Source organism: Cryptococcus neoformans, chromosome 4 (assembly GCF_000149385.1).
Source record: "Cryptococcus neoformans var. neoformans B-3501A chromosome 4, whole genome shotgun sequence".
NCBI classification, from domain to species: Eukaryota; Fungi; Basidiomycota; class Tremellomycetes; order Tremellales; family Cryptococcaceae; genus Cryptococcus; species Cryptococcus deneoformans.
This window is the reverse complement of record NC_009180.1, coordinates 126,267-140,549: the sequence shown is the minus strand read 5'-3', so window position 1 is coordinate 140,549 and position 14,283 is coordinate 126,267. Positions and strand designations below refer to the sequence as shown.

Below are 14,283 nucleotides of genomic sequence, written 5' to 3'. Positions count from 1 at the left end.
CGTAGTAGTAGTATGAGAATTTCAAAAAGATCATGAGAAATCCCTGAAGTTTCTGATATGGATATCTTCCAGCGTACATTATCTTCCAACAGTCGTATATGACCGGATAGTTAGCAGATCATCCTTTGTTACCTTAGTGACACGAGATGTTGGATCAACATTATTTTCCGAAGCCCGAAAAGAACGATGTAATCGATGAACTACTACAGCACGGAGAAAAGAAGAACAGACTTCTACATCTCGCGGGACAACTCAAAATCTAGGATAATATACTTGTACAACTGGAGGAACAGAACAAGGAACTCGAAACTCAGAAATAAGAACTTTGAACGCAGGACATAAGGCATGGCAGACACGAGACACGACAAGGCAAAGAGTTCTAAATGATTCTTCTGTAAGATAAGCTAATATCTCCATACATCGGGTGCCCGCCCAGCGCCTCCAAAGCTGGAGCCTGATATAGCAGCAGAGGCAGAGGCGGAAATTGTTTTGGAACCCGATCCAGAATCCGACGGTCCACCCCCAGATCCAAAACCTGCATCCCCATCACCCCCATCCAACACTCCAACATCAAACCCAGAATCAACCCCATCACCCTCTACCGGAAACCCAAACGATCCCAGAGAACCATCAAACAGCCTCCCCACGTCTGGTACGCATTCGTGCAAGTTGGAGAGAAAGGCGTCGATGTCTTCTTGAGTCCACGTGGGGGTGGAGTGGGGATGGGGATGGGAGAAGGGTGTGGGGTAATGATGTGAGTGGTGTGAGTGGGATGTGGTGTGAGGATGCGAATGGGGACGAGATTGTGACTGAGCCTGCGAGCGGGAATGGGAGTAAGAAGGCATAGCTTCAGGAAGAGAGTTGGGGTGAAAATGTACATAAGGCGATGGGGGTCCTCGGGGATTGTCGAGGGTGTGGTTCCAGTCAGAGGGAGAGGCGGTATGTGAATGGGAATGGGAGTATGACGATTGGTCCAAGGAAATGTGTGAATGTGAGTGTGAATGTGGACGAGAGTGAGGGAGGTGCGGATCATCATGTGGCCTATTACTCGCTTCGTCAGTCTTTTGGTAGCCAGCCATGTAAAAGAGGGCTGCAGATGAGAGTGGAGAACTTACAATCGAATCCTCTTAACCATATTCGCCATATCCTCCCACCCCTTCTTCCTCTTTCCCCCCACTTCTTTCTCCTTCATCAAATGCTCAATCACCATCAAACCCCTCCTTGCAATCTTACTAGTCTCTGCCAGTCTTTCTAGTGCGGTCTGTCCCTTTCTCACGTAGATCAGCCTCTGTCGCTCAATTTCGGGATTTTCACCATGGCGCTCGATCATGTCGAGGGAGAGGACGACGCAGGAGGCAAGGACGTGATAGGGGACTGTCCAGAGGAGGGGGAGTTCTATTCGTTCTTCGGAAGGGGAGCCTGAAGGGGAGCTGGAATGGAGCTCATCAATAATCGCCTCAGCAGCCAAAACACACTGCCGCTGCATCGCCCTTCTCTCAGAAAGTGACCCCGCATTATGCCGAGAGAGACAGGCACGGTAGATGATTATGATCTTGTGGTAAGAAGAGATGCGGAGGTAGTATCGCATATCTCTGGCCCAAGGAGGTTGGGAAGGGGAGGGGGAAGGGAGTTGGGAGATTAACTCGGTGAGTTCTTTGGCGGCCATGGATGCGAGGGGGGCCGTCCTTGGGGGAGGTGGGAGTTTTAGTTTTTTGCATTATATTAGAATATGGGGGTTGATTGGCGGACTTACTCGTGAGAAGGTGTATGGCGGAGGCGGTCGAATGTGCTTTGGATGATGGAAGCGATACGTGCAGAGAATTGTAATTTTCTAGTGATACGTTCAGTTCTAAGTCGAGCTTTCGCCTTGAGTAACGTGTGCTTGACTCACGAGGAGATGGCGACGACTGATAACGGCCTGTTTGTATAATAATCATCGTTCTGAAGATCTTCATCTTTACAATTAGACGGAAGGGGGGTGTCGAACTGGTCCATATGGATAGCTATCATTTTCTCTGTATTAGCCCAGACAGCAATCAAATAGAAATAGAAAGAGGCAGAGGACTTACACCACACTCCCCGAAAAGGGATCGCATACCAATCCTCCATCGCAAGCGACCACCACACTCTTCTCCCCATCTCCAAATCCACTGTGCTCATCCCTCTTCTCCTTTTTGCGAGCGTATGCAGACCCAAAGTTTGGGCGTGTTTGATACCGATGGCTAAGAGTGAAGAGAGGAGGTCAGAGTCGCAGACGTTGTGTCCGCAAAGGCCGAGGATGGCGATGGCTTGACAGGTGAACATGGATGGACGGGAGAGGAAGCTGGCGTGGTGGAGAGCGGTCATGGCGGCATCCATGACGGTCGTGATGAATTGTTGGCGAATGACTAGACAGATAGTTAATAGGTGATTTTTGGGCGGAGGGAGGATGATGCAATTTACCAACACTACCAAGATTGCATGCCTCGGCATATTTATCTGTCATCTGATGTACCGAGATCGCCTGCAAGACAAAAAACAAGGCGATCCACGATTCATCCACTTTATTACATTCCCCATTCTTTGCGAGTTTATAAAACTCTTCCACTTGTGCTTCAAAGTCTTTAGCGTAGATACAGGCATGTTGCCAATAGACGTTGGTCGTATGAAAATTGAAAACGGGGATGGCGACTTCTTGAGGGAGAAGTGCGTTGTAGATGTTTTCGGGGAGAGGGAGACGAGATTCTTTCAAGAGATGGGAACGTGATGGTCCGGGGGTGACGTCAGGCTGTTTAGCGGACGAGAACGAGGACGAGGATGGGGAAGGGGTTGGTCCTGCATCGGCCTTTTTGGGTTGGTCTTGGAGTTCGAGACGACGGTCAAGACCGAGAGCCATGAATTCAAGTGTGGTAGCCGCTTCTGTGTCCCCTTCTTCTTCTCTTTCACTATTTCCCAACGAGGGATATTCACGTCGTTTCCCCTCGAATTTTTCGAGTTGGGATATTCTCCGCTTGAGATCGTTGATTTCCCCAACCAAGGCGTCTTTGAGAGCATCAATCTCGGCACTGCAAAGAAAAGAAGTTGTCAGCAAACGGGTCTGTACGAGGTGTACGGTGGATATACTTTGGAGAAGGGATAGGAGGTCCAAACTGTGATTCCTGCCTGCAAAGATGGGCGACGCCTCGTTTTGAACATGGCTCACATGGAATGACTTTGGAGCATCGGGTCTTTCGGCGCATACATTCTGTGCAGCTTTGCGAGATGAGTACTGTGGCCGGGGAAAGGGTAAAGCTTACCTCTTGGTTGGTCTCTGGGATATCTTTACTAGCTTTGTCTCTTCCATTACGGATGGGAGGAATGAGTGGGGGAAAGAAGAGATGTGGGGAAATGGGATTATAGCATTAAGGTTGTTGTTTTAGTGGCTGATAAGGGAAATGCGGCAGGTACAGATAATAGAGATAAGTATTTGTTTTCTGTAATATATGACAAAATGACAAATCGCGTCAGTAATTAAGTAAATCTGTAATATTCCAGGGCAAATCGGTTCCTTGATTTGTGCGTTTGTTCTCGGTGGTCTGTGCGAAGGTTCCAGCCAGTTGCGTCTCGGCTCACCTGTTGATTGTTCCAGCGTACCAGAAAATAGCTCACGTCACATCTTTATGATCCCATGCATAAACTTTACCCTCCCCTTGCAGTCCCCCATTCCCCCACCATCGCCGTTCTACGCCGCACGTGGGTTTCTTCCCCGCTTCGTTTCCCCCCTTGCGCACGAGCTGACTCAATACAGCTATTCCCCCTTCCCCACCCTGATCACCCCCTCCTGCGCTGTCTGACTCCCCCACCACTGTCACCATCCGCCTTGACCTTACGGCTGAGCCACATTCCGTACAAAACGCTAACCTCTCCCAGAACCCCCAGCGATCCCGCTTCCCTAGCGGCCTGCTCCCCGATACATCGTAGTACTTCCATGCTATACTACTTGAGTCTGCGCTCACACACGAAACCGCATTGTTCACAGAGGAAGAATTAAACGGATTTGTAGAATATATGTCTCCGGCGCTTACAGCAAGTAATGGCTCGTGCTGGACACCATGTCTTCATCTAGCACTATTCGCTCGTGGGTGTCATCATCTCCGTCTCGGCTGTAACACTTACGATCTAGAACATCCGAAGCTGGACGAAGAATCATTGTTTTGTAGGGCAAAAAGAAAACTGTTGGATATCGGAGAAATGTGGAAGTGGGCAGAATACAGGACTTGTGTGATTCTTGAAGCTCTCTGCAAGTCATTCTTCTTCGGTATTAGGGCAGAAAAGCTGACACGATGGGCAGTGGGTGTGCATCCCGAGTATAAAGAAGCTTGGGCGCACCTCGGTTTACCGGAAGATGCGCAATGGGGCCGCAATATCTGAGCTTTCTCACAACCTCACATTACGATTGTCCAGACCTCCTTATCTATCCCACCACTCTTCTCGAGTCTCATACCCTAACGCCAGTTGGACCGTCGAGTTTGAAAAAAGGTGTATGATTTAGCTCTCACCCCTCATCCCTTGTGTCTTGAGCCCATTTGCTTTTTTTGCCCTCCACAAAGAAGAAAGGAAAGGACAGTTGAATGACTGGAGACGTGCTGACCATCGGGGTCGAAAAAACGAATCACGCCACACCAGGTCCGTCTAAAATGTTATCAATGCACTTGTACAAAAGTGTTTACTATGTGGTGGGAATCAGCATTTGATGCTGGGAAACTCGTATGTGCTGATTTCTTCTTCACACTCTCCCTGCCACCATATCCTTCTTTTTGCTTTTACCTTCGCCGTTCACCTTCCGATCTCCTCCCTCATCTTCACCAAGTCCTCTGTCCGTCCTCGGTCCAGAATGCCAGATGAAATTTAGAGGCACCAAGCTGACAAACCGCTCTCGCTGCTTGCCCTCCTTCGTACCTCGGCCTTGCTTGCCCGCCTTGCCCACCATTGCCGTCTCCTATCCCATCCCTTTCCTTTCCATGGGGTATGCAAGGTCTCCACCCACGTCACCTCAAACTCCCTTCATCCCTCCTCCCCATCTCCCCGGTTCACCGCCCGTCCGATCCTACTTCACTTCCTTACCACCTCACCCCTTCACCCAATTCCCCAGACACCATCCCCACTAAGAACAAAACGCGAAAGCAATTATGCGATACATGCCACACATACCAGCTAAAGCACGGTCACAGAAGGCCTATAGAACCGAATAAGATAAGCTCTAGGAAGAGGGCTAGCAAATTGAGAAAGTTGGGCATGTTGGAGAGGGCAAAAGAGGAGAATGAAAAGAATGAGGGGGGAAAACAGAAAAAGCAGAGTAAGCGGGGAAGATTCTTATCATCCGGCGATGGGAAGGACAGTGAGGGTGGAGTGGAGGGAATCACGGAGTGGGAGAGAGAGAAGGGGTGGAAGAGAGAGAAGGGCGCAAAGAGGAAAGCAATTGATGACTTAGAGGAAGGAGAAGAGGCAGAAAACAAAGAGAAGGAAGAAGAAGAAATAAGGGATACCGCGGCCCCTAAGCCTAAGCCTAAGCCTAAGCCTAATACCAGCCCCAGCCCCAAGCATTTGGAGAAACCTGTAAAGGGGGAGCGGCTTGAGGACTCTTTGGCCAGCGGATCTCGAATTGGGGAGATGATTCTTTGTGGATCCCGGATGGGTCAAGGGTCGAGATGGAGTCGGAGAGTGAATATTTATCTTCCCGTCTGATCATTTATACTTTCATCTTGTCTAGTGTCGGGTTTCCGAATATTATCTGTTGTGCGCCGAGTGTTGACGATGGAGGATGGGAGGATCCGAAACTGTGTTGTATGGTTTAGAACCCATAATATCTTTTTTTGTGCTCATTTCCTTGCGTTTTAATCGTTTACTGGACAATTTTATCAGCCGGATGGATGGAATTTATACCTTGACCAGTTATGAACGGAATATATATCTTGACCAGTTATGGACGAAATGGAATGATACTGTAAGAACTGCGAAGGCTGTTGTGAAGACGGTATGCAGCGCGAGAGCTGTGAGGAAGGTAGGGGAGTATCGCTCTCAAAAGAAAAGCGATGCTGCAGTGGAGTAAACGAACTTCATTTTGCCCCAATTTATACCCTTTTTCATTATGCTTGATAGAAATATTCATCAGAGTGGACGGATTGCGTGAAAACTCCAGGTGGGAAGATATCGTCCCAGTCTGTTAGAGCGCTCATTTGCATTTGACCACACCGTTGAGAGAAGGAAGATAACGACAGCATTGCAGCAATGGATTACAGATCAGTTGCTAGCTTCTTTCGCTCCATGACTTGCTAGGTTCAGCAGTTAGACGAGGAGTGCTAATGCATGCGCAACTGCTACGGAGAACATTTTATACCATGTATGCGCAGGTTTGCTTTACTGATGCTGCGTGCCAGCGGAAGCAACTACTACCAAGTCACTGTTTATCTCAGTTATCACGCCAGGAGGGTTAGGATCCGAAGACAAGGAGGCGGTACAACAAAACAAAGATTGCAGGTTACGCGTAATAATAATGCAAGTGGAATGGAATCAAGATATGTTGCAAAGCGTTGCGGGTTATGGAATCGACATCGAATTTAACATGCTGACGGCGGGATGTCTTCAAAACCCGAAATATGTTACGTCTTTGAAAAACGTCTGCGATTGGCTAATGCCGACAGAGAAAGAGGAAAGGGAGAAGATCTGAGCTGAGGAAAGACAGGGATGGGACAAAGGGTGGCAAATCGGAATGAAAGAAAGTGCCGAAAATGGCCAGAATAACGAAAAAGCGACGGACGGATGACGGAAAAATCGAAAGGTAATAAACGGTGGCGGCGAGCATTTTTAGGAACAGAGTTCAGATAGCTCTCGCGATTCTCATCATTTTATTTTATGATGCTACGTATCTTAATTAATTCTGCGATTCGATGTCCCCCCCTGCCGGCTTTGCCGCATAAACCTTTTGACATGTGGCATATGACAAAGTCGTCTGTAAAATATTGTGCAGAATGACCCATTGTTTCCGCTCTCCCCATCAATAACACAGTTTGCAATGCGTAGGTGACAGCCCAAAGTGGATTATTGGTAGTAGATGCGTGGAGGAGGAGGAGAAGAAAGGAAAAAAAGTAAGAAGTAGTAAGGAGATGAAAATGACGTGTCTTAATTGGTGGTGGAGATTGAGTTGTCGTTTGGGGCGGCGGAAGGTTGACAGCGTTCCTGAATAATTTGGTCCAAAAGAGCACAAGATCGAGAACATAAGCCCAAATATTAGGCAATGTCATCATTACAAGTCTGATTCCGTTGAAAGAAAGTGATTATCATCGGACCTTCGTCCGATTAAAAATATGGTATGTTGAGGTTTTACTTGGCCCATAAATAACCCCAAATGCGTCTTTTCGTGCGGACTGCGACCTTAAATAGTTTCCTTCCCGATAACGTCGGTGTGGGTGAGCGGTTTCTTCAAAGGAGCCACAGCCTTTCGCTTGCTCCTGTACGAGTTGGCTTCTATGCATTCAGACCGGTCTGTGTTGTTGGAAAAACAATGATATATGATGCGTGCACATGAAAAAGGCAGGAGAAACATGATTAAAAAAAGTGGGCTGGCGATTGTGGCAGACGTGATTATTGGAGGTGAATGGATGTTGCCGCCGTTTGGATTCGCGATTCGCTCAGCCACTCTCGAAACGCAACGGCCGCAAAACGTCGTTTGAGAATGGCGGGGAAACAACGGGGGTCAGATGCATTACAGGGCACCCACGCATGAATGAACAAAGCACACTTTTACCCCCCCTTTTTCTCATTCCCCTTTCCATCCCCATCCCCCATCCTCCATCCATAATATCCTCCACCCGACCCTCCCATCATTACTCCCGGATACACCACGCTAAAAACCTCCCCAAACCTCACGCATAGCAAAGCCAGCTCCACAGCCCACGGAGCCTTTCCACCCGCCAGTATGGCCGACCACCATGATTCAAGGCGTCGCTATAGCCATACCCGGCACCACAGTGCCAGTAAGAGCCCTGTCGCGTTGATGGACAGAATTGTCGAGGTGAGAGTCCATACAATAATATTTTTGATAATCTATGCTGATAAGGTGATGGCTAAGCGTTCTCCGCCACTACACCCACAACCATCATCCCGCATGTCGCTTTCGGCATTGGTAAACGATTCCCCATCACCTCCCCGTCGTATAACGCCGCCACCTGCAGCCTATGCTGAGCGTCATCCCCATCCGTCGGCATATTATCCTTCGTCAACTACTGATCCAGGATATATGGGTGCCATGGATGACAGACGGTACTCTTATCCCCCACCTCGAACATCTTATGTGCAGCCTTCAACGCATCCTTCCCCAACTGCATCCGATTATAGATATCGATCCCCCGTCTTACCTCAACATCCTCCGACCCATCACTCACCTTCGTCGTATTCTGCTTCACTTTATGGTCAACCAAAGGAAGATCCTGCTATTGCCTACGCTCGTATGCGGGAAGAAATGAGAACCGCAGAAGAGGCTAGGCGTGAGGCAGAGGCACTCGAATACAGGCGAAAGCGCGATATGGAGTTTGCAGCCAGGCGTCCTGGGTCCGAGCTGATGGATGACCCGCGCAGGATACCGCATTCCTCGTTTCCTCGGTCTCAAATGTATGGGCCGTCTGCAGACCAATCTAGAGTCATGCCGAGTAGGAATGGCAAAGACTATATCAGTGAACCGCCTTCTCCTAGCGAATTGTACCCGACGGATGAAGACACCGAAAGACTGCCTATCGATCGCTACAGACGGGATATTGATGTCCCACCATTGCCACGACAGTTACCCCCACCGCCTTCAGAAATAGGCCGTATGGCTGACAGGGCTCGGTCTCCTTCCGCGCCCATTGCACCTCCGCTTTTGAAAGTCGTGCGGAAGCGTACAAAAGTTATCCGACCCAATGACTTTCTTGTGGGTAATGAGGATGTATGGGAGGATGGCTTGATCAGGTATCAAAGTAAGCGGGAAGATGAGGTCCGTGCGATTGCACAATGGGCTGCTTCGTGTCAGGTATGTGTTTTCTTTATTGCAATATGAACTTTGACTAATATTTGTACTAGGTAAGAAATGGTGTGGGAGAGCCTTCTCTTCCCCAAACGCAGGATGAATCCATCAAAGTTCGTAAAATCAATGGTGACATTGCAACACCGACCAACAAGAAGAAACGCAAGTCTCGCAAGCTCAATCTTGATGATGAACTGCTGGGTCTGGCTTCGTCTCCTCCTGGCTCACCGAATGCTGCCGCCGAAGCCGAGAAATCTGAGAGCAAGCATCATATCTACGGTATGAACGGTCCTATCGATCCTGCAAACCCTCCTTCCCCGTCTACTATCGTCTATCCTTCCGGTCTCACTCGGGCAGAAGTCATTGCAAAATGCGAAGCTGGGGATGTCGAAGGCTTGACTGAAGATGACGTCAAGGCTGTCCAGGATGAGATGTGGATGCGCGAGAAAGCTGCTCAGGCTGCCGAGAATGGCGGAGTCCTTCCTACGAACAAGGATGGGACTGTTCGTCGAAAGCCTGGTCCAGCCAAGGGTTGGAGGAAGATTCGAGGCATTGATAAGAAGAAGGAGACAACACCTGGCAAAGCTCAGTCGACCACTGCCGGTAGTGTTGCAGGTAGTGTGGCCGACGAAGAGGCTGAAGCGGACATAGCTGCTCTCTTGGATGATTCAATTGCAAAGAAGGGTAAAAAGGTTAAGCGTCGTAAGCTGGAAGAGCCCGGTGCCGAGTCTCCAAGATTCGCTGACGCTGAAGATGAATATAATGAACATCGACCTTCTGACTCGGTGTTACTTGACGAGATTGAGGATGAGCATAGTCGAGCAGGCAGCGTGGGTGAGAGCAACGCCTTGGATACCTTACCTGCCGCCTCTGCACCTCCAAAGAAGAAGAATAGCAAGACAAAAGAACCCGGTGTGGGTAAAGGTCGGTGGACGCGACCTACCAAACCTGAAAAGGAGTTGGTCAAGAAAGCCGAGGCTCTCGCTTCTCGCACCAGCAAAGCATCCCTCGCTGGGCCTTCTGACGATACTTTCGGCGTTGGTCCAGGCCCGGCAGAGGAAGTTCAAGAAGAAATCAAGCACGAGTATGCGCCTAACACGCATGACCCGCGAGGAGTGTCGGAGAACGAGGCGAAGATCAGGCATGAATTGGTGGAGGATCTCCAGAAGCAGGCTTGGAGCAACATAGTTCGGGATGTGCCTAGGGTAAGTGCAAATTCCCGGATATGGTTTGTTGAATGATCAACTAATGTTAGTGTAGATATATCGAGTTTTTCAGGGTTATGATCAGTCAATGAAGCAAATTGCTCAGCGACGTGCTCAGGCCTGCGTTCGTAATGCCTTCGGGCAGAGAAACCAAAAGACGATGCAGAGGCAGAGTGGTAAAGTTAACAAGGAGGGTGCTGCAAAGGCGAAGCGAATTGTCAAGGAGGTAAGTCATCCGCCCATTCGCCGAATAGTCCAGCCCAGATCTCATCATTGACCATCCTTGCAGCTTGCGGCATTTTGGAGGAAAAACGAAAAAGATGAAGTTATTGCGCGTAAAAAGGCTGAACGTGAAGCTCTTGAGCGTGCCAAGGCTGAAGAAGAAGCTCGAGAAACCAAGCGTCAATCTCGCAAACTCAACTTTCTTCTCACCCAAACTGAACTCTACTCGCATTTCATCGGAAAGAAGATTAAGACCAAGGAAGCCGAAGCTGCGGAGGGCATGGATGTGGAAGAGGAGGAGAAGAGGGGGATGGAAGAGATTGCCATTGGGGAAGACGGCGAGCCTTTGCCAGATCTTGATTACGATGAAGGTGAGTGATGTCTTTCGTATAATAAGTGGATGTGGCTAATACCTATGGTAGATGACGAGGAGAACCTCCGGAAACATGCGGCAAGGGGTGCGCAGGCAGCTATTCAGGCAGCTAGAGATAAGGCGAGAGCGTTTGACGATTCTATCGTTGGTAGAGGTGCGCCCCTACCTGGGGACGATACTAGTACGTATCGCCCATTTTCCGTCATTGGGGACTCTTTTAACGGTAATGCAGTGGATGGCGATGAGCTCAATTTCCAGAACCCATCTCTCGGCGAGAACAGTGTCACCATAACCCAACCCAAGATGCTTATGGCTCAGTTGAAGGAATACCAGCTCAAGGGTTTGACGTGGTTAGGGAACTTGTATGAGCAAGGTATCAATGGTATCTTGGCTGATGAAATGGGTTTGGGTAAAGTGAGTAGCCTGAGTGATCTTAGGCCAAAGGGCTTTAAGCTGACATTGTTACGTTAAGACCATACAATCTATCTCCCTTCTTGCGTATCTCGCCGAACACCATAATCTTTGGGGTCCCTTCCTCGTCATTGCCCCCGCATCAACTCTTCACAACTGGCAGCAAGAACTCGCGCGATTCGTCCCCAGGCTCAAGGCTCTACCGTACTGGGGTTCACCTAAGGATCGTGAGACGCTGAGAAAAATTTGGAGTAGGAAGAATCAGACGTTTAGCGAAGACTCGCCTTTCCATATTTTGATTACTTCTTACCAACTGGTGAGTTTTCGTACCGTAACTGAAACATGGGAGTAATGTTGACGGAACAATTAGGCTGTACAAGATGAGAAGTATCTCCAAGGTATGAAATGGCAGTACATGATTCTTGATGAAGCCCAGGCCATCAAGTCTTCTTCCTCGGCTAGATGGAAGTCTCTTTTGAGTCTGCATTGTAGGAACAGGTTGTTGTTGACTGGAACACCTATTCAAAACTCAATGCACGGTGAGTCATCTTCCGGAAAGGATAGAAATGCAGCGCATGCTGACTGTAGTGCAGAACTCTGGGCCCTTCTGCACTTTATCATGCCTCAGCTTTTTGATTCGCACGAAGAGTTCGCCGAATGGTTCTCCAAGGATATCGAGAGTTCGTCAGGTGGTGTCACTGGTAACCTCAAACCTGAACAGCTGAAGAGGTTGCATATGATCTTGAAGCCGTTCATGTTGCGAAGAGTGAAGAAACATGTGCAAAAGGAGTTGGGTGACAAGGTACGTCCCTATCAATCCCCCTGGTTAATGTCCCAGTGGCTGATGAAGATGTAGATTGAAATCGACTTGCTTGTCGACTTGAGTCAACGACAACGCGAGATCTATAAAGCCCTCCGGCAACGTGTCTCTATCACTGACCTTTTGGCGACTGCCGAAAACAACACGGACAATGGCAATCCCAAGAACATGCGTTCATTGGTCAACCTCGTCATGCAGTTCCGAAAAGTGTGTAATCACCCCGATCTTTTCGAACGGGCGGACGTTGTTTCACCTTTTGTTTTTGGCGAGTTCTCACAATCAGGAAATCTTGCTAGGGAAGGAGATGGCATGTACTTGCCCGACTCGGCAAGGAACGCGATCGAAGTGCAAATACCGCGAATATTATGGACAGATGGCGGCAAATTGGATATTCCTGGAGAACAGAGTCTCGCAGGCAGCGATACGAAGATTTTGCAAAATCTCTTAAACATCTGGACTCCTGAATGGATAAATGAGCGTACCAAGTGCGCCGACGCCGAATTCGGTTTTGTCAAATTAGTTGGTTCTTCGCCTGGAGAAACGAGCAGGAGCGCCAAGTCGCCTGTTCTCGTGCAGCTACTTGAGGGAGCTGAGAAAGAAAGGCGATGGACAGAGGAGGGAAGGTTCGTCGATGATTCCGAGTTTGCAGCTTCTGTCAAGAAGGGGTTCAGGGTACCTTCAGTCATTCCAGTCTTAACACAGCCTGGACAAGTGTCTCTTCGAGAGATCAGCCGGAGAGTGTGGGATGAGTCGTATCTTTCACGCGACGATGCGAGGTGTATTGGTGACTACGCCATTGCGCCTATTGTCAAACCTATTGCATCTAACCGATCATTTCTCAATGCTCAAGACCGCATCCTCAATCAGCCTCTCGCTCACTCTACCCTCTATGGCCTTGCCCCTTCAGAGCTTCATGATCCCTTGGCTGCCGAACAATTTTCTCGCATTGCCCCCAGCGTGCCTCTTACAGGTCTCATCCCATCATCCGCATCCTCTCAAACACCCGTCTCACCTCTTCATATTCCTCCCACAAAGCGTCTCATCGTTGACTCTGCCAAGCTTGCTCGTCTTGATTCGCTTCTTCGTGAACTCAAGGCCGGTGGTCATCGGGTCCTTCTTTATTTCCAAATGACAAAGATGATGGACTTAATTGAAGAATACCTCATCTTCAGGCAGTACAAGTACTTGAGACTGGATGGTTCGTCCCCGATCGCGGAGAGAAGAGATATGGTGACCAGTTGGCAGACGAATCCAGATATCTTTGTGTTCTGTCTGAGTACCAGGGCCGGTGGTTTAGGTATCAACTTAACCGCTGCGGACACTGTAATTTTCTGTAAGTTTAGATTGGCCAGTGGTTACTGAAAAAAATACTGATTGTAAACAGACGATCATGACTGGAACCCCTCGAGTGATGCCCAAGCCATGGACCGAGCTCACCGAGTTGGTCAAACCAAACAGGTCACTGTTTACCGTCTCGTGGCGTACGTCGCTTTGGTTCTAATCATAGTAGGATCGGTGCTAACACTCTATTTAGTCGTGGCACGATCGAAGAACGTATCCTTCAAATGGCCCGAGGCAAGAAGGACATCCAGGATGTTGTCGTCGGCACCAAATCTGTTTCTGACGTCGCCAAACCATCTGAGATCGTATCCTTGTTTATGGATGATGAAGAGCTGGCCGAGTCTGTTGCCAAGCGCAAGCAAGCAGAAGCTCACGGTTATATTGCTCCTACCATTATTCCCAACGGCCGCAGGTCACAGTTTGGAGACGGTCTGGTATTGGATGATGGTGAGGGCGATGATGGATTCTTCAACGCCGCGGCGGCGGCGAGAGCGAATGCGGAAGAAGAGGAAGGTTTAGGTGCGGAGGAGGAGAGCAAAGGGAAAGGGAAGGCGAAAGCGGCTGCAGCGGTAACATTTCCGGTACCGGGCGAAAAAAGGAGTCATAAGAAGGGTATGGGAAAGAAGGCTCAGGCTGCAGCTGCTGCCGCCGCTTTGGAAAGAGTGATCGCGGGCAACGAAGGTGAGCTAATCTTTCAGTAGATAAAAAGAGCACATGCTAACACAGCATTTTGTAGAACCTCTTGCAGCGTCAAAGCCCCCAGCTAAGAAAAAGGTCAAGATTGCCCTTGGACCTGACGGCTTACCACTGTAAGATGTACATGATGCGAGGAGAGCGTGGAAGGTTGCGCGCTTATGCGCGCTTATTTATGATATTGAACAAAAAGCATAGTTTT

General features: G+C 49.1%; 3 protein-coding genes across 3 annotated transcripts; 2 read left to right on the top strand and 1 right to left on the bottom strand.

The window, feature by feature from the left end:
* Positions 1-404: 404 nt before the first annotated feature.
* Positions 405-3,322, bottom strand: CNBD0410 (hypothetical protein; the record flags this gene model as incomplete). The annotated part of the gene is made up of 7 exons (XM_770898.1): positions 405-1,041; positions 1,116-1,685; positions 1,754-1,831; positions 1,892-2,387; positions 2,443-3,044; positions 3,103-3,231; positions 3,276-3,322. The coding sequence occupies 7 exons, from the start codon at positions 3,320-3,322 to the stop codon at positions 405-407; spliced, it is 2,559 nt and encodes an 852-aa protein (XP_775991.1).
* A 1,664-nt stretch (positions 3,323-4,986) lies between these two features.
* CNBD0400 (hypothetical protein) lies at positions 4,987-5,703 on the top strand (the record flags this gene model as incomplete). Its single annotated transcript, XM_770897.1, has 1 exon — positions 4,987-5,703. One exon carries the CDS (start codon positions 4,987-4,989, stop codon positions 5,701-5,703), a length of 717 nt encoding a protein of 238 aa, XP_775990.1.
* A 2,551-nt stretch (positions 5,704-8,254) lies between these two features.
* CNBD0390 (hypothetical protein) lies at positions 8,255-14,201 on the top strand (the record flags this gene model as incomplete). Its single annotated transcript, XM_770896.1, has 13 exons — positions 8,255-9,022; positions 9,073-10,221; positions 10,277-10,447; positions 10,511-10,814; positions 10,866-10,997; positions 11,049-11,230; positions 11,289-11,543; positions 11,598-11,766; positions 11,821-12,029; positions 12,084-13,380; positions 13,432-13,528; positions 13,582-14,069; positions 14,125-14,201. The coding sequence occupies 13 exons, from the start codon at positions 8,255-8,257 to the stop codon at positions 14,199-14,201; spliced, it is 5,298 nt and encodes a 1,765-aa protein (XP_775989.1).
* Between the last annotated feature and the right edge of the window lie 82 nt (positions 14,202-14,283).